The sequence below is a fragment of the Hemitrygon akajei genome, chromosome 31 (genome assembly GCF_048418815.1).
Source record: "Hemitrygon akajei chromosome 31, sHemAka1.3, whole genome shotgun sequence".
NCBI lineage: Eukaryota > Metazoa > Chordata > Chondrichthyes > Myliobatiformes > Dasyatidae > Hemitrygon > Hemitrygon akajei.
The window spans coordinates 17480643-17508479 of record NC_133154.1 but is presented as its reverse complement, the minus strand read 5'-3'; the positions used below and the strand labels follow the sequence as shown (position 1 = coordinate 17508479).

Below are 27837 nucleotides of genomic sequence, written 5' to 3'. Positions count from 1 at the left end.
CTCATCCACAACACCACCGAAGATCATGTCACCTTAATCGTTTCTCCATTTCTTTCTTTTTACACTGTCGACTACCTCGCTGTGAGTACTGTGCTCCTTTCATGACCTTTAGTTTTAACCTCGTGATCCCTGTCGTACTCTGGCTCTGCTGATGTGCTCCTTGTGTCAATTTCATCTGCACCATTGTGGTCAGAGAGACCGTGGTGCAGAAAGAAATTCCCAGCATCGGACACCCTACCATTAACCGAGGGGTCCGTGGGCCACAGATTGGGACCACTGCTCTAAAGTGAAAGAGGTAGGGTTTAGAGACTGAGAATGTAGCAGCACCACCAGGAAGAGGATAAGTTCAGAAGTCTGTATCAGTGCAAAAGAGGCTGTTCCTGAGTGTCCAGGTTTTCAAGCTCTCAGAGGGTAGAAAAGAAAAGGGGGATGGCCAGGCAGGCATCCCTGACCATACTTCAGTCTTTCTGAACCAACAGATTGTTGGATTTATTACCACAAAAGGCATAAAGAACAGGCAATGAGAGTGGTAATAAGCCATGGTGATGTGACCTCATTGACTGACAGAGCAGACACAAGGGGCTGAATGGCTGCCTCCTGTTTCCGGTATCCAGAGCCACAGCTCTCCAGGTCACGATGAAGGCTCAGCCACCACAGCTGTTCAAGGAAGTCAAGCAGTTCCACCAAAGCTTCATCTGCCCTTCCCAGACCTAACCGGCACACAGATAACGCAAGGGGCCGGGTAGAGAAGGCACTGTCTCTGGCCCCTGGGCTACAGGAGGAACTGAAGAGCTGGCTGGTGGAAGCTGAGGTGGACAGGGCAGAATGGAACCAAGTTCTCTGCACCATCACATGATAAGAAGGGGATGTTGCTCAATTTCAGCTTGAATTATGACTAACTCCAAACCGCAACAGGAACTCAGCCAAGCAACGGGCTTCCTGCTTTGTACTCCCAGCAAAGTGAGCAGAGAAAGGCGGCAGAATGGCTCTATCTGGGAGAATCCTCATCGGTCTCCTCCTCTACTTGCGGCAAGGTAGGAATCGGCATTTGAGCCGGAGCGTCTTTTGGTGGGAGACATTCTTGGGAATCAGGATTACAGTGCCTTTGGGAGAGGAAAAGTTAAACTGTCTGCTGAGCACTTCCATGGGTGGGTGAACAAATTGTGTGTGGGGGCACGGAAACACAGGCGGCTGAGCAAAGACTTAGATTTCAGGTGGCCAGAGAGAGAGGGATGAAGATGTAAGGGGAAGGAGGTCCAGACTTTGGGAAGAAATGGGGGGGAGGGTCTCTCAGCAGCTAAGGGCAGGCACACTGCCAGGGGTGAAGGAATGGGACAATCCCACTATCTCAGAGCTACAGAGAAAGGAGGAGAATGGGAACATTATCGTAGAGGGGTTACCTAACTGACAGCTGGGGCAGGGTGATGGTGAGAGGGGGGTCCTCACTGGAGGTTGGGTTCACGTTTACACAGAAAAGCTGGAAAGCCTTGGGGCAGTCTGACCTAGAGCTGATAAAGGCATGCACCATCCCACACACTTGGAAGGAGGTGGAAATGAGTTTCAGCAGACACAGGAGCAAAATTAGGCTATTCGGCCCATTGAGTCTGCCCCGCCATTCAATTATAGCTGATTTTATTAATAATTCATTCTCTTCCCTTCTCCCTATAGCCCTAATCCCTCTTACCAATCAAGAACCCATCAACTCCCGCCTCAAATACACCAAATGATTTGGCCTCCACAGCACTCTGTGGCAATTAATTCCACAGGTTCGCCACCCTCTGGCTGAAGAAATTCCTCCTTCATCTTGGTTTTAAAAGGACATCCCTTTATTCTGAGGCTGTACCCTCAGATCCTTGATTCTCCTACTGACAGTAACATCCTCTCCACGTCCAGTCTATCCAGATCTTTCAGTATCCAGTAGATATCCCCCTCCTTCATCCTTCTGAACGCCAACAAGTACTGACCCAGAGGCATCAGAATCAGCTTTATTATCACTGACAAATGTAGTGAAATTTGTTGGTGTTTTGCACCAGCAGTACATTGCAATACATAATAATTTTAAAATATCAATTACAATAGAAATATGTTTTTTTTATTTAAATAAGTAGTGCTAAAAGAGAACTTAAAAAGTACTCAGGCAGTGCACAGGTGTTCATTGTCCATTCAGAAATCTGATGGGGGCAGAGAAGAAAAGTTCGAAGTACATATACATCACCGTATACAACCCTGAGATTCATTTTTATTGCATACACAGTAAATCCAAGAAACACAATCAAATCACTTAAAGACTGCACCCAATAGGATGGCAAACAGACAACAAACTACGCAAATACAAGAAAGAAAATAATAATAAATAAGCAGTAAATATCGAGAATATATTGAGAAGCTGTTCCTAAAACATTGAGTATGTGTCTTCAGGCTCCAATACTTTTCTCCTTGATGACAATGACAAAAGGGCATGTCTTGGGGGATGGGGGTCCTTAATGACGGATGCTGTCTTTTTGAGGCATCACTTTTTGAAGATGTCCTCGATGCTGGGGAGGCGAGTGCCTGTGGTGGAGCTGACTGCATCTGCAACCTCCTGCAGCTTTTTCTGATTCTGCACAGCTAGAATGCTCTGCCTGTTGCAGCTGTGGAAATATGCAAGTCTTTGGCGTTATAATAAGTCTCAAACTCTTGATGAAGTTGAGCCGCTGTCGTGCTTTCTTTGTAATTGCATCAATATTTTGGGCCCAGGATGGAACTTGGGAGATGTTGACACCCAGGAACTTGAAACTGCTCACCCTTTCCACAACTGATCCCTCGAACAGGAGTAGTGTGGTCTTGATCTTGGTTTTATTGAAGCTGAGTGCAAGGTTGTTGCTGTGGATCCAATCAACCAGCTGATCTACTTCACCCCTGTATGCTTTCTCATCACCATCTGAAATTCTGTCCACAATAGTGTTGTCCTTAGAAAATCTATAAATGGTATTTGAGCTGCGCCAAACCTCACAATTGTGGGTGTAAAGAGATTAGAGAAGTGGGTTGACTATGCATCCTTGAGGTGCGCTGGTGCCGACTGCCAGTGAGAAGGAGATGTTGTTTCCAATCTGCCCAGACTGTGGTCTCCTGATGAAGAAATCAAGGATCCAATTGCAGAGGGAGGTACAGAGAACCAAGTTTTGGAGCTTTTTGATTAGAACTGAGGGTATGATGGTGGTGAACGTTGAGCTGTACTCAATAACAGCAGCCCAACATAAGTATTGCTGTTGTCCAGGTGATCCATGGCTGAGTGAAGAGCTGGTGAGACTGAATCCACTGTAGACCTATAATGGTGGTAGGCAAATTGCAGTGGGTCCAGGTTCTTGTTTAGGCAGGAGTTGAATCTGACCATGACCCACCTCTCAACACACAACCGGGTGATGGTCATTGAGGCATCTCACCCTGCTCTTCTTGGGCGCTGGTATGATTGTTGCACTTTTGAAGCTCCGGCTGCAGCAGTGAGAGATTGAAGACACCCTTGAGCACTCCTGCAAGTTGGTTGGCACAGGTTTTCAGTCCCCTACCAGATACACCACCAGGACCAGACACCTTGCGCAGGTTCACCCTCTCAAAAGATGTTCTTACGTTGGCCTCTGAGACCAAGATCGCAGGGTCAACATAAAGCTCTCGTTAACTGTTAAGCCTCTCGTTCCAGGAATTGTTTGTCCTCTAGATCCTCTCCAGAGCCAGCATGTCTTTCCTGAGATATGGGGGCTCAGGTACCACACTTCTAGAAGCAGTACTATTACTGAGCAAAAATCTCCAAAACAAAGAGGCTTTCAAAAATAATGCAAAAGTTTCTAAATATTAAAAAATTACCATAAAGAGTAGTAACCAGTAAAAAAAAACTGTATCAAATCAATATTTGGTGTGACCACCCTTTACCTTTAAAACTGCATCAATTCTCTGTCATGCAGTTTTATAAGAAAATTGGCTGGTAGGTTGTTCCAAGCATTTGGAGAACTTGCCACAGTTCTTCGGCCATACTATCTGAAACTATACACAAAATCTATGGCACTGTACGTCACAAACAGTTCACAGGCACAGAAGTCACCCTTATCCTGGGGCCCATGGAAGGACAAGTGGTGACAGATACCCTGGGGATGAGAGGGGGTTGGATTTGGTGTCTCTCCTGCCCCATTGTACCTAAAGGATTTGGTGGAAGTCATTCTCCACCCCTAAACTGGTGCTGGGGAAGGAAACCTGACCCCAGGGTTAGGGAGCAAACATGGCGCTACAACCTTTGACCTGCTGGAAAATGAAATGGTTTAGGGCAGATGGAAAATTGATAGTCAGCATTGATTTGGTGGGCCGAAGGGCCTGTTTACATTCTACATCCCTCTCTGACTCTATGAGATGGTCTTGGTTGGGATATTCCCTCGAGTTAGCCACGTTGGGGTAATATTTTCCAGATTTATGAAACACTGGTAAAGCACACATATACTGTAATGTGTAAAGGGCTTGGCTGCTGGGGTGAAGGTATGTCTCCACCAAAGGTAGGTGTAAGGCGCTCCTTCCCTCTGCTAGCTTCAGGTCACCCTTGGGCAAGGTGTAGCACCTGCTTAGCCCCTGATCAGGGTCATGTGACGCCATGAGAGCAGGTAATGGATGGTTGTTATGAAACCACTGACACCAGGCAGACAATCTCTGAAGAGTATTGATAATGGCTGGGATCACCCTTCTTGTAAAGACACTGGCCAGACGAAGACAATGGCAAACCACTTCTGTGGGGAAAAAACTGCCAAGGTCAATCATGGTCAAGACATGATTGCCCACGTCACACAACACAGCACAGAATGATAATGATGACTGTAAAGGGTAGGACCCTGAGGGGCATTGATGAACAGAGGGTGGTAGAGATGCAACACGCACAAAATGCTGGAGGAACTCAGCAAGTCAGGCAGAATCCATGGAAGTGAATAAACAGTCAACATTACAGGCTGAGACCCTTCTTCAGGCTGCATAACACTGTCTCGGCCATAAGATATCGGTGTAGAATTAGGCCATTTGGCCCATTGAGTCTGCTCTGTCATTTCATCTTGGCTGATCCATTTTCCTCAGCCCCGATCGCCTGCCTTCTCCCCATATCCCTTCATGCCCTGACCATCAAGAACCTATCAACCACTGCTTTAAATATACATAAAGACTTGGCCTCCACAACCACCCATGGCAAAGAATTCCACAGATTCACCACTCTCTGGCTAAAGATTTTATTCCTCTTCTCCATTCTAAAAGGACATCCCTCTATTCTGAGGCTGCGTCCTCTGGCCTTAGACTCTCCCACCATAGGAATCATCCTCTCCACCTCCACTTTATCGAGGCCTTTCAACGTTCGATAGGTTTCAATAAGGTCACCCCTCATTCTTCTAAATCAATTGCTCTTCATATGACAAACCATTCAATCCTGGAGTCATTTTCGTGAACCATGGTGTGCCACATTTGGAGCAGCGTGTGCAGCACATTACGGGAGGGATGTGGAGTATTTGGAGAGGGTGCAACAGGGGTTCCCTTGGACATTGCCCGAATTGAGAACGTTAGCAGAAAGGAGAGGTCAGTCAAACTGGGCTTGCTTTTCTCCAGAGTGCTGGAGGCTGAGGGGTCGACCTGATAGAAGTTTGCACAAGTCCAAGAGGCATATATATGGTAGATGAGGGGCACCCAACCATTTTTATGAATTGGACCAATGTCATTAAGCAAGGGATCCACATACCCCAGGTGGGAACCCCTGGGGTAGACAGTCAGTCTTTTTTTATCCCAAGGTGCTGATATCAAATAATAGAGGGCTTAGCTTTAAGATGGGAGTGGGGGAGGTGTTAAAGGAAATGTGTGAGGCAAGTTCTGCTTTACACAGAGAGTGGGAGCTGCATGGAACACACACATGGGTGGTCGTGGAACCCATGTAATGGTGATGTTTACGACACAGTTAGACAGGCACACGGACAGTCTGGGAGTAGACGGACATGGACTGTTGTCCCAACTGTAAATTTTCCTGACTCTCCCAAACTCTCCCCATCTCTCCCTGACTTTCCCTGGTTCTCTATGACTGTCCCTAATTCCCCCCGACTCTCCCCAACTCTTTCTGACTCCCCCTGACTCTCCCCGACTCTTTCTGTCTCCCCGACTCTCCCCAACTCTTTCTGACTCTATGTTTGGATGTTACAGGTCAGACACGACTGACTTGTGAAATCCACCAGAAGCCGCTGATGACTGTCGCGGTGGTGAATGAAGAGGTGAGCTTCCAGTGTGAGTATAATTGTGAAAGCACCAACAGATCAGCACCCCTGACTAAGGCCATCTCTGTCACCATGCTGCTCTACAAGGATACGTTCACCGACCCTCTGCAACAATCCAAGGACTCTGTTCTTTCTAAAGTGGTTAAGGAATGGAATCTGACTGTGACGAGCACAAGCTGCAGTGGGATGTATTACTGTGCCATGACAGACCAGTCCAACACCTTCAAAGGGAAAGGGACCTTATTGCATGTGGAGGGTAAGTACTGGCCCTCAGAGAGAGGGAAGCATTGAAGCAATGGATCACGCGTTCAATGAATTTCTGAGGAGTGGCAGAGGTAGAAATGAACTGTAAAGTGTAGAAATTACAGAGTTTGCAAAAGCTGTTGATGGGTTATTGTAATTATCACCATGTAAACTCGGTTAGTAGAAGTATTATATACAGAGAGAGTGAAGAACTTCTAAAATGCGTCTAGGATGGTTTCCTGGAACAGTATGTTTCCGATCCAACAAAGAAGGAGGCATTGACAAAATCTGGAGCAACGCAAAAGGTGCTAGAGGAACTCGGTGGACCGGGCAGCATCTGTGGAGGGAAATGGACTGTTGCCATTTCGGCTCCAGGACATCCTGGTTCTAGGGAGGGAGATTATTCAAGGGGAGCACTTGGGCAAGAGTGATCATAAAAAAAGTAAAAAAAATAATTAAAGGCCATTTTCAGTTGGAGTAGTTCTAGAACCCAGTTTACCTGGGACCAGAAGTTGACAGGACAAACTGTAACAGAACAAGGATGATGTTTAAGGAAGAGGTGTTTCAGGTACAGTCAAAACACACTCCCTTGAGTGGCAAAGGACAAACAAGCCCAGGGCTCCCTGGATGATGAAAGAGACGATGAGGAAAATAAAGCAACTAACAAGTGCTTACAGCATGTGTAGGGTTGCAAGTGCTCATGAGAACCAGGCTGACTGTAAAACAATCCAAGGGACATGAAGACTAAAACAAGAGGGATTAGAGGAGGAATTGAGAAAGATCAGCTGCCAAAAGAGATAAGAATCTAGAAGTCTTCCATCTGCATTTAACTAGAGAAGGTACATGGAGGAGTGGGCCCCGTTAAATAGAGATTTGTAGGTGGATGTTAAGGACAGAGTTAAATGAGTACTTCACCAGGGTGGAGATTGCTACCTATTAGTGGTGATAAAGAAGATGGGTGAGACGCTGGGTATGCTAAATATTGATGGCATAAAGGAATTAGAAAGATTAGCTAAACTTAGTGGGCAAGTCAGCGGGACTGTTGGGGAGGTATCCTGTGCTTCTAAGGGAAGTGGTCTTTCCCTTAGAACTGGGAACATGGTCCCTTCTAAGGGACCATGATCTTTCAGTGCTCATCAGTAATGGAAATGGTGTCAGAAAATTGAAATAACTGGAATGTTGCTCGTTATTCAAAAAGAAGAGTAAAGATTTGTTCAGTAGTCAGTAAACTGCAGATGCTGGAATGTGGACCAATACAACAAGCGCTAGGGGAAGATCATAAGATATAGGAGCAGAATTAGGCTATTCGGCCAATTGGGTCTGGTCCACCGTTCCATCATGGCTGATTTATTAGCCCTCTCAACCCATTCACGTGTTTTCTCCCCGTAACTTTTTACTAACCAAGAACCTATCAAGCTCCTCTTTAAATATAACCAATAACTTGGCCTCCACAGCCATCTATGGCAATGAATTCCACAGATTGGTAAAGAAATTCCTCCTCATCTCTGTTTTAAAGGGATATCCTTCTATTTTGAGACTGTGCGCTGTGGTCCTAAACACCCCCACTAAAGGAAACATCCTCTCCATGCCCATGCTATCTAGGGTTTTCAATATTCAATTGATTTCAGTGAGATCCTCCTTATTCTTCTAAACTCCAACAAGAACATGCCCAGAGCTGTCAATTGCTCCTCGTACATCAACCCCCTCATTCCCTGGATAATTCTTGTGAGCCTCCTCTGAGCCCTCACCAAAGGCGACACACTCATCTCTGGTGGATCTCAGTGGGTCAAGCAGCATCTGTGGAGGGAAACGGACGGTCAACATTTTGAGTTGGAACCCTTCATCTGGACGGGTAGGATTGATAGTCACATGGTTGAAAACGGATACTGAAAGTAAGACAGCATAGATCTGTTGAGGAGGATTTGCCTGACCAGCTTGGTAGGAGTTTTTTGATGAGGTGATGGACTGAGCTGATGAGTGAGGGTAATGCAATGGACATACTTGGACTTGCAGAGGGCCCTTGAAGGATGCCACATTAAAGGCTTCTGAGCCATGTTGAAACACGTGGCAAAAAGAGGCACTGGAGGCATAGAAAGGAAGGTGTGCCACAGACATTGGTGTTGAGGCCTCCACTTTGAACCACGTATTGTGATAACCTAGATGAAGGCACTCAAGATAGAATTTGCTGATCTTATAAAGGTAGGAGTGAAGGGAATATACATAGGGGGATATAGATGGGTCAAGTAAGTGGGCAAATATAATATCATACGGGATAATTTGCATTATCATTTTTGGCAGGAATAATAAAACAAATACGTATTATCCAAATGGTGAGAGATTGTAGGGCTCAGAGAGAGTGTGTTCTAAAAGTACTGGTGCACAAGTCACAGAAGGCAGGTGTGCAGGTACAGCAAATATCAGGAAAGCTACTGAACATTGTCTTTTACTGTTGGGGGAACTGAATACTTAAGTAAGGAAGGATGCAGATGCTGGTAACTGCAGCAACAAACAAACTGCTTGAGGAACTGCTCAGCGGGTCGAGCAGCATCTGTGTGGGGGGTGGGGGGAGTAGGAATTGTCAACGTTCCACAAGGAAACCCTGCAAAGGGATTAAGAGTGGGGGCATGAGATGGCCAGTGTGCAGTGGAGAAGGGGGGGGGTGGAGGGATGATTGGTGGACTGAGGAGGGGTAAAAGGTGATGGGCAGGTTATGCCAGGTGAGGAGGGGAGGGGGTGGAGCTGAACGATAGTAACAGGTGGATTATTGTGTAAATAGCAAAGGTGATGAGGTGATGAGGTGTTTCAGTTATACCAGCAATGGCACATCTGGAGTACTGTGTGCTCGTTGAAGAATGAAGTTAATGTTTTGGAAACAGTCAAATGTTTACTGGACTATGATGTGGAAGGGATGGATCATCTTATGAGAAAACACTAATCAGGCTCTCATTGTAGTTTTTAGTGTTTCATAGTAGAGAGGACCTGGTTGAATTATTTCAGAGCGCGAGAGATCTTGTTGGGGAGATGTGCAGCGGGTATTTCTTAATATGGTAGAATCTTGAGTCAATGTCACTGTTTAACACTAAAGGGTCACCCGCTTAAAGCAGGGATGGTGTGATTTTGTTTTCTTGGTGTCTTTCAATGTTGGCACACTTCTTTTAACACCAGTTGAAGCCACGTTTGAATATTTTTACAATGCAGGTAGAATTATTGTTCAGCAAAGGGGTGATGGTTTACTATGGGACCAAAATAGCAGAGCTTGAGGGGCCGAGGGGCCTACTTTGAGCATTGATCTGTTTGTGATTGGCTGGAGCTCACCTTGAGTTCGGAGAGGCCTGGGTCACGCAGAACCCGTTGCCATGGAGAGGAAGAGTCACTGGTTAGCCACGAGGGAAGGTATGGTTCAGTTGGGATTAACCCTGATGGAGGAATCATTCATCCTGTGGAGAGACACAGGCTGATGCATTGGACAGACAGCCAGCCTGCTTTGTTAGGGAGAGATTGTGTTTAACTACTGAGCTTCTGAAGTTGATGGTTGGATGAGATCTACATGGGCCTTGACAAAGCTTCATACAAAGCTTGGACTTCAATGCACTCCCACCAGGGAACGTGTGGCACAGTCCATATAAAACACAACAATACAGCACAGTGTGGGACTTTCAGCCCACAATGTTGCACTAAGCCATATAATCCTATTCCACAATCAAACTACACACCCCATAACCCTCTATTTGTCTAGGTCCAAGTGTCTGTCTAAGAGACTCCTTGTTGTATCAGCTTCTACCACAATCCCTGGCAGTGTGTTCTTGCTGGCACCTACTGCTCTCTGTGTTTTAAAAAAAAATGTCCTACCTCTGATATTCCCCCCTGAACTTTCCTCTACTCATGCTACCCTCTGATATTGGCCATTACTACCCTGGGATAAAAGGTGCTGGCCGGCCACTCTATCCATGCCTCTCATAATCTTACACCCTTCTAACAAGTCACCATTAATCTACGAGATCGATCTTCCATAGTGCATCACTTCATGATATTTGTCCGTTCGGTACAGCAGGTAAGAAATAAAGCAGGAATGCTGGAAAAAACCCATCAGGTCTGGCAGCGGCTGTGGAGAGAGGAACGGTTAATGGCCAACCTGGAACATTAACGCTGCCTCTCTTCACAGATGCTGCCTGACCTGCCGAGTGTTTCCACCGCTTTGTTTTCATTTCAGATTGTCAGTGTCTGCAGTGTTTTACTTTATAATTGCAGTGAGCCAAACGCCTCAGCATCAGGTGTTGACGAATATATTAACAGGGATCTCCACAGCCCTGGCGATCTACAGTGTGTCCGTCACAGTGATCGTGCTCGTCAAAGGGAAGGTCAGTAAGATTGTGGGGTGGCAATACCACCCACAGCTGATATCTGCACTCTGATATAGACCTCAGTCAACTTTTTCTCATAAGATCTGGTCTCTAATCCATGCAGCATCCTGGTAAATTTCCTCTGGGCCTTCTTCAAAGCTTTCACATCCTGTCTATAATGCAGCAAGCAGCAATGGACACAATACTCCTGTGGTCTAAACAGAGGTACAGCATTACCTCATGGTTCTCGAACTCAATTCCCCGACTAATGAAAGCCAACACCCAATATGCCTTCTTAAAGAACCTATCAACTTGAGGGGTAACTTGGAGGGATCTATGCACTTGGACCCCTGTGATGGAGGAGGGCAGGGGAAGCCCAGTGACGGGGGGAGGTAGAGGTGACCCGGAGATGGAGAGACCAGTGATGGGGAAGTAAGGGGCACAGAGATAAAGGAGGTAGGGGGAGAAACTAGTGATAGAGGAGGTAGAGGTGGTGATGGAGGCATCAGTGATGGGGGAGGTAGGGGGACCAGTGATGGAGGGGATGGAGGGAGCAGTGATGGAGGGGATGTTGAGACCAGAGATGGAGGAGGTAGACAAGCCCAGTGAGAGAGGATAGGACGGCCCATTGATGACTGACGAGACAGAGGTGGCCCAGTGATGGAGGGACCAGGATGGATAGAGGGCCCAGAGATGGAGGAGGTAGGGAAGCCCAGTGAGAGAGGATGGAGGAGCTGGAGTGTGCCAGTGACTGAGTTAGAAGCGATAGAGTACTGGAGGGGGCCCAGTGACAGGGGTGGATGAGGTGTCTCAGTGGCAGACACGGAGGGTGGAGTTAGTCCACTGATGGACGACTGGCCCACAACCACAACCGTCCCATGGACAGACTCCAAACATTGACATGTTTTCCCATTGGTACCCATTGCTCAGATTTCCCAGGGCTCTGTGGAGCCACAACAGCTGTCTCAACATCAAGGACCGTGACTCGCACCTCAGCCCTGGAGCTCTCTCTTTGCGACACACGTCGACCCAGGAGGTCCTCGTGAAATCCAGTCTGGGTAGCGGTGATCAAGTAAAGACTCAGTGGGTGCCTTGTGTTAACGGTGCAGTGCAGAGTGTAACTGTGCTCATTGTGCGGAGCGGAACTCCAGTACTCCACTGGGAAGTTGTACGTTCCCCATCCAGTCTCTCAGCTGCCTAGTGATGTCTCACAGAATGAATGGAATTGGCTGAAGATGGGCTCCAGCTGTGCTGGACCTAACCTGCTCCCAATAAATCAAAGCAGCTGCAAAGAAGCCAAAGCATTAGGAGTTTGAAGAGATTTGGTATGTCAACAAAAACACTCAAAAACTTCTATTGATGTACCATAGAGAGGCTGCATCACTGTCTGGTATGTGGGGGGGGGGGGGGGGGGCGGTGCTACCGCACAGGACTGAAAGAAGCTGCAGAGGGTTATAAATCTAGTCAGCTCCATCTTAGGTACTAGCCTACAAAGTACCCAGGACATCTTCAAGGAGCGGTGTCTCAGAAAGGCAGCGTCCATTATTAAGGACCCCCAGCACCCAGGGCATGCCCTTTTCTCACTGTTACCATCAGGGAGGAGGTACAGAAGCCTGAAGGCACACACTCAGCGATTCAGGAACAGCTTCTTCCCCTCTGTCATCCGATTCCTAAATCGACATTGAGCCCTTGGACACTACCTCACTTTTTAAATATATATTATTTCTGTTTTTGCGCATTTTTAATCTACTCAATATACAAATACTCTTATTTTCACTTTCTATATTATTCATTGCATTGAACTGCTGCTGCTGTTAACAAGTTTCACCACACATGCCGGTGATAATAAACCTCATTCTGATTCCGCTGGGGTCTTCGTGTTGTTTCCTCACCCATAGCTCTCCCCACTGAATGCAGTTACGAGGCCAGGGGCAGTTCCCGGACCACCACCTCAGTAACTGTAGCGGCGGTAGCGCAGAGCGGTGGACAGTGCCCGGCCCTGTCTGCTCCATGTTGAGTGTTTACTGTCTCCAGGCTCGCCTGGGTGCATTCCTCACTGAGCGGGGAGGGAGCGGGCAGCCTGTCAGGGTACAGTTACACTGGCTAACGGTTCGGCTGCGGCTGTTGTGACCCGGGGCATGCAGAGCTGAGTCTCTCCCGTTCAACACAGATGTGGTGTTGGATTCTGTGAATAACACACGCGAGAGTCGTTTAATGTGTTTAACAAAAGCCGCAGCCCTTTACTTCCGAACAAATCAAAAGCAGTCGCCGCTTGCACTGACATCATTACGTCAGGCAAAGTTCAGCAACTCGACGCTGGTGTTGGTGAATTATGTAGAACAGTTTCTATTGTGAACAATATGTCTCATCTGTCACCCATTACGTTACCTACAGCACAGAGCGCTGTCAGGGGGCCCTTGGTAACACGAGAAAATCTGCGGGTGCTGGAAATCCAAGCAACGCACAGAAAATGCTGGAGGAACTCAGCAGGCCAGGCAGCATCTATGGGGGGGGGAAAAAAGTACAGTTGACGTTTCGGGGTTCGGCCCAAAACGTCAACTGTACTTTTTCCCTGTAGATGCTGCCTGGCCTGCTGAGTTCCTCCAGCATTTTGTGTGCGTGTGTTGCTTGGAACCGCATGACTCTTCTCCGCAATGTCACTGGGCAGGTGCTTCCGGTACAGGCGGGTGGTTGAGGGCTTTATTGCGTGTGTCTCCTTACTGCCGCAGACCCAATCTGGTAGCTGTCCAGCTTGGTCAAAGGTGGGGCTACCGAGCCACATTTGATGATGGTCACCCACAATGCCTTCAATATCCCCACTACATCCAGTGTCCCATCCTCCTGTGTTTCAACACTGAAAATTGATTCACCAGCTGAGGGAGTTGGTAGGTGGCCACCAAGAGGAGATTTCCTTGCCTTCCTTCAACCTGACGCCATGGGATCCAGAGAGGATGTTTGCAGTCTGTGATTAACAGTGCAGAAACAGCCCACACCAACCCGAAACACCCTTTTACAATAACCCATTTGATTTCTCCCAACATTTCTCTCAATACCATCCACATCTATTACTGCAGCCATTTAAGCTTCCAACCTTCACATTTTTGAGATGTGGGAGAATCCTTGGAATTCATTTCCACAGACGCTGTGGAGGTTGATTAATAAAGATGTCAAAGGTTAGGGGGAGAAGGCAGGAGGATGGAGTTGAGAGGGATAATGAATCAGCCAGCATCGAATGGTGGACCAGACTGGATGGGCCGAATGGCTTAGGTCTGCTCCAAAGTCTTATGTCCTAATGGAAACTGGAGCATCCTGAGGAAACCCATGTAGTCACAGGGAGAACGTGCAAACTCCACCCAGACAGCACCCAAGGTCAGGATTGAACCTGTGTCTCTGGTGTTGTGAGGTGTACTAGCTGCATCGCTGTGCCCGTTGAGGAGTTGAAGGGCCTCTCCCTCTCCCCTGTAGACCTCAGTGATGCCACCTTAGCTGTCGCTGTGACAGGACACACCCCGGGGTTGTGAAGACATCCAGCGCAGTGTTCGGAGGGCTGATTCTGCAGAATCAGACACCGTCAGGTTGTTGCTTTACTGATCAGTATGTCCGCTCAAAGCAGGACCCCAGTCCTGGCCTGTGATACAGCTTCCCAATGAGGGACCCCAGTCCTGGCCTGTGATACAGCTTCCCAATGAGGGACCCCAGTCCTGGCCTGTGATACAGCTTCCCATTCCAGGACACCAGGACTGGTCTGTGTGACACCTTCCCAATGCAGGACACCAGGACTGGTTTGTGTATCAGTTTCCCATCCCAGGACACCAGGACTGGTTTGTGTATCAGTTTCCCATCCCAGGACACCAGTCCCCAGAAGCTGGTGAGCAAGAGTCAGCAGAGAGTGAACTGTTGAGTCTGAATTTAATCACAGGTGTGGTGCTGTGTGGTCTGAAGGTCCTTATCCACGTACATTCTCCCTTTGTGTAACAGTACTGGTACAGCCGAGTTTTTCAGAGGGCAATTGATGCGTAATTACATTTGAGAGACTGGCAGAACAGGTTTTTCTGTGTGATGGAAGGAATGGAACACTGGCAGCAGTCCAGTTACCAGAGGACAGTGAAATTAAGAACATGCTGGTGATAGAGGGAGAGGGAATAAGGAATGACCCTGTGGTACAGGGTCTGGAAGACAGCTTTTTATCTCCTGTGATAAAGGGACTGGAATGCTGGGAACTGTTCAGTTTCTTCTCTCAGAAAGCTGCAAATCTTTCGAAGACTGTGTACCAGTTGGCCGTGGAAGTTGAACACAAGGAATTCTGCAGATGCTGAAAATTCAAGCAACACACACAAAATGCTGGTGGAACGCAGCAGGCCAGGCAGCATCTATAGGGAGAAGTACAGTCGACGTTTCGGGCCGAAGAATCCTAACGAAGTTAGATGTGCTCAACATTGATGGGGAATCAAGGGTGTGGGGAGCAAGGGGAAATTGATGCCGAGGCCAAAGATGTTGTGATTTTATTGACAGAGGAATAGACTCAATGGACCCTGTGGCCTTGTGCTGCTCCGTTCAGTTCTCATCAAGTCCTCGTTCAAAAGCTCACCCAATGGCTTTGAACTTACCTCTGGGTAGTGAGGCTGCAGGACCTGAATTTACAGAATTCTCTGCAAAAGGTCACAGAGTCCTTAGGGTTTTAACAACATTACTGTGAGATTTTGAGTGTGTTTAGAAATTGTGTGAAGATGTTATCACTCATAACGGGGCATTCAGGCCCAGTGGCCAAACCTTGCACCGCCAAGAGATTCTGCAGATGCTGGAAATCTTGAGCAACGCACAGAAAATGCAGGAGGAACTCAGCCAGTCAGGCAGCATCTACGGAGATAAATGGTCATCAATCTCAATGAAGGACCTTGGCCCGAAATATTGACTGTTCATCTCTCCCCGTAGATGCTGCCTGCCTTGCTGACTTCCTCCAGAACCTTGTGTGTGTTGCTCAAACCTTGAACCGCTATTGTTTCTTCCCCTTCCCATCGGACAGAAGATACAAAACCCAGAGATCATGTGCCACCGCGCCCTAGGGCAGCTTCCATTCCACTGAATGGACCACTTGTACACTAAAGATGAACCTCTTGCTCTCTCAATCTATCTTGCCGTGGCCCCTGCATTTTATTTGTTTTCCTGCGCTGCACTTTCCCTGTAACTGTAATACAACACTGATTTCTCTTTCTTTTGCCTTTTGTCCTGCCTTGAGGTACTTACAATATATGTGGAATGTCTTCTGGGTGACATGGCGGACCAAAGATTTTCACTGTACATGTGACAATAATAAGCCGCTACCAATTATATATATATATATATGTTCTTTATGTTGTAGACCTGGTCGCGCTGTAAATCCTGCTGGACGAAAACTCGCAGTGGGAACGTCACTAAGAAGGTGAGATCCAGGCTGCTGTTAGAAGAGCTCCCTTTCACCCGCTCCCGGATTGAGCGGGATAGTGAATTAAAACATGGTTGAGTACCAGGTTTATACTGATGTAAGTGAAGATGTTTGAAAGTGCCCTGCAGCCAACGAGGTGCTATTGAAATGTGGGGATTGTCGCAAAGGGTGAACTGCAGCACCCAATCTGAACACAGGGACCTCCCCTACATCACCAGATTATCTCTTCAAGTGGTGTTTGTTGTGATTCTGCCATTCTCGCTGCACTCTTGGGAAAACACCATCTCATCTCTGGATGTCGTACTGGGGCATAAACACAAGAACCAAACAACAACACCTCAGCTCAGCATCACATCCAAACAAATATAAGAAATTGGGGCCGAACTAGGCCATTTGGCCCCTTGATCCTGCTAGCCCATTCAGCCAGATCGTGGCTGGTCTTTCATCTCAGTGCCGCCCACATCCTGTGCTCTCCTAAACATTTAAAACCCTTTCAAACGCTGTTAGTGCCTCTTTCCCCACCTTCCTCTCAAAGGGTCCAAGGATTCATTTTATTATCAAAGTATGTATGCAGAATACAACTCTGAGGTTTGTCTTCTCCAGATAGCCATGAAGCAAAGAAACACCGTGGAAGTAGTTGAAAGAAAAAACGTAAGCCCCCCCCCCCACAAAAATGAAAATGAAACAAAAACTCGCAGACCTGAAAACCCCAACCCCTTCCTCGCACAAAAACTAACAGATTGCCCACATGGAAAATGGCAGCTAGAATATCAAACCCCAAACCCCCAGCCCCTTCCCTCGTTAGGCAGGGAAATCCAAAGATTCGCTGCCCTATGGGTGATAAACCTTCTTCTCAGCTCCATCCTGAATGCCTGGCCCCTTCCTTTTGAGAATCTGACCCTTGGTTCTACACGCAAAGGTGAGAAATCATAGTTTCACATCTTCTCTATAAAACTCCTTGTGTTTCAATCAGGTTCCTTCTCATTGTTGTAAACCCTAGAGCAAAGATTCCTTCTGATTAATCTCTCCTCATCGAGCACAATGTTGCTCATGGGGGTGATAATGAGGAAGAGATGTAGACTATTGTTTAAGTGGTGTGGAATTTGCAGTATTGCTAAATCTGGATTCTCCCTTATAAAAATCAAAGGAAGTTCTAGCAGTTGATGAGGGAGGGAAGTGGTCTTTATTCCAAGAGACTGGAGAATACTAGTAGGGAAGTTTTGCTGCGACAATACAGGCCTTTGAATCAACCATATCTGAAGTATTGTGTGCAATTGTGGTCTCCTTATTTAAGGCAGCATCCAGTTACCTTGGAGGTAGTTCACTGGATTGATTCCTGGGATGAAGCGGTCATCTCCTGAGGCAGGGTTGAGCAGATTAGGCCCACGGTCCCTGATGTTGACTCGAAAAGAAAAGGTGACCTTAATGAAGCAAAAAACTCCGAGGGGCTTTTGAAAGTGTGGGTCTTTCCTCTGGTGGGAAAATCTAGAACTGGAGATGAACTCTTAAGGAGTCATTACTGAGATGAGGTCGAATTCCTTCTCCCAGACTGAGCGTCATCTGCCGGATGGAGGAGGGAGTCATTAAGCCTAGGCCAACCCAAGGAAGAGGTTTAGCCATTACAGGAAGTGAGGGGTTCTGGGGATCAGTGGGATGTAGGTGAAGATCTGATCAGATGTCATGCTCGAAAAGGGTGCTACAGTTTGTAATTGATATGCCAGAGGGATGTACCTCCGTTTGTAACTGATATACTGGAGCGATGTATCACAGTCTGTAATGGATATACCAGGGGGATGTGTCAAAGCTTACCTGCGGGCTGCGGTATGGTTTATGATTGATATTTCCGAGATTGTTGTTGCTGTGGTTTGTAATTGATATTCCTACGGGGAACATCTAAACAGTCATGTTACAGTTTGAAATTAATATTTGAGGAAGGGTGCTACAGTTGGTAATCAATTTGCCCATCAATGGTGAGCAGTGGGTGTTAATTTTCCCCAGGGTGCTGGTCCAATCTGTGATCCACACACGCAATTAAGTGGTACTGCATCTCCCGGTTGAGGGATTTGCAACATCTTATGGAGGTGGGGGTGGGGATTGGCCATTTACCAGAGTCTTCAGTCAGTTTTTAATGAAACGTGGAATGTTGAGAATGTCCACGTTTGCTCAACTCACCCATGATGGTGTGATATGAGGGTGAGCATGCCAACGTCCAGGTCTGGGACATCACTAACTCCACAGCTCTTTGTTTTCTAGAAACGGTCAACCACTGAGAGTTTAGGAGGGCAAGTGGCATGCCCATCAGAAGATGACAATGCATACATGGTGAGTGGAATTTTCTGCGAGTACCAGGTACACAGGAGCAAGCCTCACACAGTAAGGACATCACACACATCTGTGTGCAGAATGTATCAGAGAGATTTAGAGGCCAAGGGCGTAATATACGTATAGAGAGAAAGAGAGACTAGGAATTTGTAACAGAGGATAATGGTTCTTGGGAACTTGTTACAGAAAGAGGAATAAGGGATGGGAATATTACTTACTGTCTGTTACACTGGCAGCAGTTAGGGCAGCAATGAAGGTCCTCCATCTCTGGTGGTGTTCAGGGCTTCCTTCGTCATGTCAGTAGCTTCCTCTCGGTTTTTAACTACTGTCAGTCATGCAAGTCCTGGGTGGGGACTCAGGAATATAGTCACACTCAGATGTAGAAGGACTCTTCATTGCTGTTTCCGTAACAGTTTTGCTTTACCAGTCAGGGTTGTTAGCCCTGAGCTGAACCCCTGAACCTTTGAAGGTGGACCACCCTTAGTCTGCCCTCTACCCTTTGACCTGTTTGGCATGGATGACCAGACAAGAGCTGAGGCACAAAGCCCGGACTCCAGAACCCGGACTGGAAGGAAAGGGGAGGAAGTCAGAAAGCAGAATGTTCTGACTTCTCCCTCCTTCCTTCGCTGTCCTGATGAAGGGTCTCGGCCCGAAACGTCAACTGTTTATTCCCCTCCGTGGATGCTGCCCGACCTGCTGAGTTCCTCCAGCACTTTGTGTGTGTGTGTGTGTGTTGCCCCACATTTCCAGCATCTGCAGTACCTCTTGTGTCTCTGAAACTTGGTAATACAGGGACTAACAGAAAATGGGTGTGTGGCAAATGAAGAGGAGCTGAGACCATGTGAGTGTGTTGTTCAAAGAGTCCAAGCAGCAGTGATGATATGCAGATGGAAGTAGAAACTGGGAGTTTTATACAGATTGCAAGTGTGTTACATAGAGACTGAGTGAGGGTTACACGGAGGGCAACAGTGATTAACACTGTCTAAAAGCTTCTATAAATCTATAAAAAGAAATAAATGGCTCAGTGAGAGTCCCCGACTGTCAGAAAAAGAATTCATAATGGGGAAGAGAGTGAAGCAGCATAATTAAACAAGAAGTTCAGTTCCATCTTCACAAGGACAAAAGGAAAAGGTGGGGGACAAGAATCCAGGGAGAGTGAGAAACTAAAGGAAATAAGTGAGAAAACAGAATGGAGAAATTAATGGGTAGTAATCCCAGCGCCTGAGAATTGTGTCCTGCTTTGTCGAAATGGAGAGAGAGAGAACACAAAAGAGGCTGAGCTACAGCCTGGAGTACTGCAGTCAAGTGTGGTCACCCCATTCTAGCACACATGTGGAGGCTTTGGAGAGGGTGTGATAGAGATTCAATTGGTTGCTGCCTGGATCAGAGGGAATGTGCTATAAGGAGAGGTTGGACCCAATCTGGGTTGTTTTCTCTGGAGCGGCAGATGCTGAGGGGAGATCCGATAGAAGTTTATAAGATCATGAGAGGCACGGATAGAGTAGTTAGACAGTATCTTTCTCACAGGTTGGAGTGTCTAATACTAGAGGGTGTCTGTCTATCCCTGATTTAACCCTAGACTAGCCACAGGACAATTTACAATGACCAATTAACCTGCCAACCGGTACATCTTTGGACTGTGGAAGGAAACCTACACAGTCACAGGGAGAACGTACAAACTCCTTACAGGCAGTGGTAGAAATTGAACCCGGGTCATCGGTACTGTGATATCAAAGGAGAGGTACAGGGCAAGTTTTGTTTACAAAGAATTCTTGGCACCTGGAATGCACTGGCAGGAGTCCTGCTGGAAGATGATAATTAAGATGGTCTGAGATAAGCACATGAATGTGCAGAGGATGCAGGGATATGGAACATGTGCGGGCAGAAGGGATTTGGTGCCATTCACTCAATCAGTTCAGCACAATGTCCATAAGACCGTACGACATCGGAGCAGGCATCAGCCATAGGGATGGTTCCTACGGTGGGCGTGCTACGTTGGTGCCAGAAAGTGTGACCACACTTGCGGGCTGCCGCAGCACATCCTCAGCTTGTGTTGGCTGTGAACGCCAACGACACACTTCACTGTATGTTTCAATAAATCCGACACCAGTCGTGGGGATGATGCTAGGGGCTGTGAGATGAGATAATGGGGCACCGAGTGGTGCAGCTGCTCTCAGCCCCAGCCGAGCAGGGTCCGATTCGGACCCACCGTTCAGGCTAGGTGGAGCTTGCAGGATCCCGCCCTGACCACTTGGTGACCGATTTCCTCCAGGACTCCAGTTTCCTCCCACATCCCCCAAACTCTGCTGACCGGCAGGTTAATTGGATGCTGGAAATGACCCCGGTCTGTAGTCTGGGGCTGATCCTCAGGAGGTATTAATGGGCATGAGGCAGGGAATGGGTTACATGGAGATAAGGGAGGGGGTGGAACTGAAGGAACTGTACTGAGAGTTGGCATAGATTCAGTGGACTAAATCACCTCCTCCTCCTCGGTCATAAGGATTTGCCAAGGTATATGGAAAATTATCAGCAGGATAGATAATAATCAACATGAGTTTATAGAAAAGTATCATGTTTTACAAACTGAGCAGTGTTTCTGAGGATGGGCCTGGTAGAAAAGATTGGGAAAAGCGAGTAGATGTGGCGATCTGGAATTTTCAGGCGGTCTTATTAAACATTAGGGTTTAGGATTAGAATGCATGGTCTGTCCTGCGTGGATTAATGGACAGGAATAAGAGGGTCTCTTTTGAGATGGCAGGCAGTCAGTTTACGGAATTCCATAGGGAGCTGCTTATCCCTCAGCTCTTCGTAATAGCCATCAACGATTTGGATAAGGGTGTAAAGGCAACATTTGGAAGTTTGTCAATGGCATTAAACTGGGTGGTCCTGTGAATTGTCAGAAGCTTCAAAGTGACAGGTTGAGTGAGTGGGCAAACTAATGGCAGATGCAGTTTAATGTGGCTAACTGTGAAGTGACCCACTCTGGTAAAACAAACAGGAAGGCCACCTAATGATTAAATGGTGTAAGACCATGAGCCATTGGAATAGAATTAGGTCATTCAAAGCATTAAATTTGCACTGCCATTCGATCGTGGCTGTAACCTCTGATGTCTTTACTAATCCAGAACCTATCAACCTCCTCTTTAGATACACCCAATGACATTACCTCCACAGTTATCTGTGTGGGAATTAATTTCACATATTCACCACTCTCTGGCTAAAGAAATTCCTCCTCATTTCCATTCTGCAAGGGATCTTTGCATTCGGAAGCTTTGCCATCTAGTCCTGGACTCTTCCATTAATGGGAGCATTCTCTTCGCATTCGCTCAGTGCAGGTCTTTCAATATTTAATAGGTTTCAATGAGATTCCCCCTCATTCTTCAAAACTCCAGCGAGTATAGCCCCAGAGCCATCAAGTGCTCCTCGTACATTAACCCTTTCATTCCTGGGATCATTCTCATGAACCTGCTCTGGACTCCTCTGCCAGCATATCCTTTCTTAGATAAGGGTCCCAAAACTGCTCATAATACTCCATATGTAGTCTGACCAATGCTTTATAAAGCCTCAGCAATCGCATCTTTATTTTACATCAACTCTAGTTAGGGTTGATGTGCAAAGATGCAGGTGTTCATTACAGAAAACATGCAGGCAAAGTGAGGAGCTGAGAAGGCCTTCGTGGCAAATGAATTTGAGTGCTCTTTCTGTAACGGTGTTATATGGAGAGGAATAGAAAACTGGAGATGCAAAGGGACTTGGGAGTCCGAGTGCAGGATCCCCTAAAGATTATCTTGTAGGTCGAATCAGTAGTAAGGAAGGAATGTTCATTTTGAAAGGACTAGAATATAAAAGCAGGAATGTAATGATGAGAATCCAAGGAAGGATGTGCTGGCATTGGAGAAGGTCCAGAGGAGGGTCACAAGAATTATCCCAGGAACGAAAGGGTTAATGGATGATGAGAAGTGTTTAATATCTCTGGGCCTGTACTCACTGGAGTTTAGAAGAATGAGGGGGAATCTCATTAAAACCTACCAAAAACATAAAGGCCTAGATAGAGTGGACGATAGTCCAGGTCCAGATGGTACAGCTTCAGAATGCAAGGATGTCCCTTTGGAATTGAATTGAGTTGACTTTATTTCTTACATCCTTCACATACATGAGGAGTAAAAATCTTTACGTCTCAGTCTAAATGTGCAGTGTGCAATTTATATTAATTTATAATAAATAGTATGCACAACAGGACAGTTAACGTAACATAGAAATACAATTGTATCAGCCTGAAATAATCAGTCTGATGGCCTGGTGGAAGAAGCTGTCCTGGAGCCTGATGGTTCTGGCTTTTATGCTGCGGTACTGTTTCCTGGATGGTAGCAGCTGGAACAGTTTGTGGTTGGGGTGACTCAGGTCCCCAATGATCCTTCGGGCCTTTTTTTTTGTACACACCTGTCTCTGTAAATGTCCTGAATAGTGGGAAGTTCACATCTACAGAAATGAGGAGGAATTTCTTTAGCCAGAGGATGGTGAATTTGTGGAATTCATTGCCAAAGACGGCTGTGGGAGCCAAGTCATTGGGTATATTTAAAGCGGAGATTGATGGGTTCTTGATTAGTAACAGCGTCAAAGGTTCCAGGGAGAAGGGGGTTGAGGTAATAAATGAACCATGATGGAATGGTGGAACAGATTCAATGGGCCAAATGGTCTAATTCTGCTGCTTCGTCTCATGGTCTTAAATCAGGAGCGAAAGAGATAAGGGGTCTGCTATATACACAGTAATGGGCAAATGAAAAATGATATAAAGATTGACAGAGACTGCGTGTGAGTATTTTAGAGGGTATCAGGTTGGGAGAGATTAATGGGGAAATCAGTATGCCCTGAACAGAGGGTAGAGGAGTCAGGCTGTGTTATACAGAGCACAGGGTGGGTATTATATAGAGAGCAGAAGTGTATGAGTGTGTTCAATATAAGGAGTAATGGAGAAGCAGGAGAGTTTATGCACAGGGTGTTGGACATTCATAGCCCAGGGAGGACCTGTACATTAACAGAGAGTAGCAGTGATTGAAAATACATTTTCTCGTGGGAGCAGAGGCAGAGTGTGTTTCACCTTGAGTAACGGAGACAGTGACGTTATCGTTCAGTCAGTAAATGAGCCGACGGCTGTGTTATGCAGAGAGCTGTGTCGGAGGCTGGCAGCTCATTATCTCTGGGGAGCGGGAGAAAAACGAGGGAAGTGTGTAATTCTGAGAGCATGGAGATGATCGCCTCAAAACACGTGGAGAAGGAATATTTGGGAGCAGGAGATGGCTGGGCGCAGAGTTAGAAGGGCCGCAGATAGTGGGATCTAAAACTAAAATTAAAAATGATTGAGCCACTCAACAGCATATGTGGAATGAGGAACAGAGTGAACAATTCATCTCAAAGATCCCTCTTCAGAAGAGAGGCAGAAAGAAATCAGGTTTAATTTGTGGTAAAATGGGGATAGAAGGCCCTCAGCCCAAGAAGTTGAATTGTTAATTTCCCTCCATAGACGTTGTCTGACCTGCTGAGTTTGGCAGTATGAGTGTGTTGTTTTAATTTTCAGGTCCTGGTGGTGGGGGAGGGGGGGGGGTGTTCAGGGATAGATTAGACAGATGGGATGTATCCGATGAGGTGAGGACTGGTTTGCCTTGGAGGATAAGTTGATACTGTTTGGTTGATGTGCTAATGGGGGAAAGGAGAGAGAGTGCATGAGAAAGGAGGATAGAAATAGTCGGTATCTACAGGGAATCCACTGGTGTTTGTCGGTGTTCATGGATGTCCCTGGGCCATGCTAGTCTTCACAGGGAGTCCTGGGCAGAGTGTCAGTATTCACAAGGGGTCCAGGGAGTGTGCCAGTATTCACAGGGAGTCCCAGGGTAAGAGCTGGTATTCAGAGAGGTCCCGGGGAGAGTGTCAGTATTCACAAGGGGCCCCAGGGTGAATGCTGTTATTTACAGGGGTTCTGGAGGTGTATGCTGGTATTCAGAGGGATCCCGGAGAGCATGTTGGTGTTTACAGGGGGTCCTAGGGAGCATGCTGGTATTTATAGAGGGTCCGAGGTTGAGTGCTGGTATTTACAGGGGGATCAGGGAGTGTGCCGGTATTCACAGGCAGTCCTGGGGTGAGTGATGGTATTTACAGGAAGTCTGGGGAGTGTGCTGGTATTCACAGGGGTCCCGAGGGGAGTGTTGGTATTTACAGGGGATCCCGGAAGTGTGTCAATGGTGAGAAGTCCCTGATCTCCATCTCTCCACAGACACTCAGGAGTCCCCAGGAATCGATATACAACAAGCTCCACGATGCTGGCAACACAGGAAGCACCTCTGCAGCAATGATGTCACCAAAGGTGAGCTCCGCCCTTTCGCCCAGCGATGCTCCCCGCCCCCCCCCCCCCCCCCCCCCCCTCCCAGCACCACTGGGCATCTCGGACTGCTCGCGAGAACCGCAGCTTCCGGCTGGTGGACGGGTGGGCTGGAGTCACAGACCGATCTCAGCCTGCTGGGGAATTCCACTAAACCGTCTTTGTACAGCGGGTGGGCTCACCGCCAACTGGTTCCGGTGGGTGGCGTCACCGGCTCACCCGAGGGCGTTGGGCAGCCTCACTGATGTTTCGGGGCTCCCCGTATGTTGATCCTACCAAGAGCCAAAGCACAGGGCCCTGACTGCAGCCTGCCGTAGCTCGTTGGGTCATTGAGGCTCGCAAGCCTCCGAACCCAACAACGAGATTGTGGCCCTCTTGGAGGGAGTTAACTCACTGTCTGCCTGGTGTTAGGTTAGGGGGTCCTGCTGATGGCTGGCGTCAATTGGGTGGTCTCGCTAACTAGCCAGAGTGTGACAAGTGGTCTGATTGATTGGTCAGTGTCTCCGGTGGTCTCACCAACCAGCCGGCAACTGCTGACTGTCCACACCTCACTTTCTGTCTGTTGCAGAGGAAGCACGTGGAGCCGGCGGTGGCTGACGCTGAGGTCTACGAGTGTGTCTATGAGGCTTACTGAACCCAGCTCCGGCGGGGAACAGCGAGGAGTAACCCATCATCCCGTGCCACATGTCTGCTGCAGAGGCTGTAACTTGCCCAGCACACCTCCGGACTGTGTGAGCGATCTGGAAAACCCACGCATTCGACGGGGAGGACATTAGGACACTCCTTACGGATGCCGGGTTTGAACTCTGAACTACGGCCCCAGATGTAATGGTGTCGCGCTAACCGCAGTCCCCGTCTGAAATCTCCGTCGCGCTCTCGCTCTGACCTGTCAGTCTCTGATACCTGCTCTGTTCCGACGGAGCCCAAAGTTCAGCCCCCCATCTTCCCCCTGGAAAATCAGAGCGTTTCTGCTCCACAGTCTCTACTGATCATCAGCCAGTCCGATCTGGTACCTCGTCCCTGCATCCGGCAGTCAGAATCTGGTGCCCCCCACGTTTTGTTTTGCCACCTCCTGTATGCACCACCCACAGAGATTCATCCGGAAATTGGAACCATCCCAGTTAGTGCGTTAACCTTGCCAGGACTGGCCCCACTACGGTGCAGGTGGTGAAGAGGACTAGCCGAAGTCCCAACATGCACAGAAAGTCAGCAAGTCTGGCAGCGTCTATGAATGGGATAAAAGAGGCAATGCTTCGGCTGAGACCCTTCATCAGACCCTGGTGAAGGGCCTCGGCCCAAAGCGTCGACTGTTCATTCCCCTCCATGGACGCTGCTTGACTTGCTGAGTTCCTCCAGCATTTTCCGCCTGTTGCTCAAGGCTTCCAGCATCCGCAGAACCTCGCGGTTAGTGCCAAAGTGTGTGTTTCTCAGCACCGTTGCAACTGAGATGGTTCATTGAGTTGTGGGTTGGGGGACGTAATCAGGCCCTAAAGAGCCGTCTCCAGGACAGCCACAGACCAACCACATTAATGACAAGGAGGGGATCTTCATATTCTGTTGCCCCAGGCCACTGCCCTGACAGGGCCACACATTGTGACCTGTGGCGTCCCACTCTGAAAGTGGGATATTCAATGAGGGAGCAGGGTAGCACCAAGAATAGGCATCCATTAGTCTTGTGAGACCATGGATTTGTGCCTTGGAAGGTTTTTCCAGGGTGCAGGCCTGGGCAGGGTTGTATGGGAGACCGGCAGTTGCCCAAGCTGCAAGCCTTCCCCTCTCCACACCACCGATGTTGTCCAAGGGAAGGGCACTAGGACCCAAGCAGCTTGGCACCGGTGTCGTCGCAGAGCAATGTGTTGTTAAGTGCCTTGCTCAAGGACACAACACGCTGCCTCAGCTGGGGCTCGAACCAATGACCTTCAGATCACTAGACCTTATCCACTAGACCACGTGCCAACACAGCAGCAAGAAGCATTAAATATAAAGGCTCCTTACGGTGAGGGAACAAGAAAAAGGCTTGTCCCAGGATAATGACCTTTCGAATATGTGATCACATTGCAGGGATCCGGGTCAGAATGGAGACTCTTTAATGTGAGCCTTAATCTGAGGGTTTCGGCAGCTGGGCTCCTCGTATTTTTTGAGGCTCAGAGATGAGACCGAGACCCGATATTGCCGCAGGTTTAACTGACCCATGAGGAAGTGGGGGTGCCAGCAGGGAGATAACCTGAAGTGCCTGGTCCAGCTCTAAGAGCTTCATCTGGGAATGATTGCTAGCGCAGTGCACTCCTGGGTGAAACCAATGTTGGATCCTGCAGCGAGGAGAAATCTCACTCCAATCGGTGCCATCGGTGGCCCAGGCACTTCCCTCGGTGAGGCTAACACTCAACCAGAGCCAAATGTACAGTAGCTATGTCCACAGCAACCCAACGAAATAGCACATTAAAGTCAAGCCTCTGAGCTTTGATTATTGGACAGCAACCATCGCCAGCAAACTCCACAAAAATGTGAATTAAAGGTGTGCACAACCTGACATCAATGTTCCGGTCACCGTTTCTTTCTCAATTCGTGTATGCAATCTTTGCTGCAAGATCTTCAATCGTTAGAACATCTCTGTGATGGAGGATCAAAGAGTGAGTGAGGCCCTTCAGCCCACCATATCTGTGCTGACCCTCGTATTTATCTATACCAGTTCCTTTCAGCCATGTTTGGCCCTTGGTCTTGTCTGCCAGTGTCTACTAACCTGATAATACCTCACTGTGGGACTGGCCCACCTACAACCGGACCATGGGGTATGATCAGGGGGAGAGGGGTCTGGATTCCTGCCTTCCCCTGAACCACCCTTTGCTTCCTCTCCAGCCTAGTCTGCGGCTGGGCAATGGCAGG

The 27837-nt window shown here is 47.8% G+C and overlaps 1 protein-coding gene across 1 annotated transcript; it reads left to right on the top strand.

The window, feature by feature from the left end:
• The first annotated feature begins 918 nt into the window (after positions 1-918).
• LOC140719350 (uncharacterized) lies at positions 919-27479 on the top strand. Its single transcript, XM_073033927.1, has 7 exons — positions 919-1034; positions 6184-6510; positions 10746-10855; positions 16197-16256; positions 18513-18581; positions 24850-24939; positions 25523-27479. The coding sequence occupies exons 1-7, from the start codon at positions 983-985 to the stop codon at positions 25586-25588; spliced, it is 774 nt and encodes a 257-aa protein (XP_072890028.1). The 5' UTR covers positions 919-982; the 3' UTR covers positions 25589-27479.
• Positions 27480-27837: the final 358 nt, after the last annotated feature.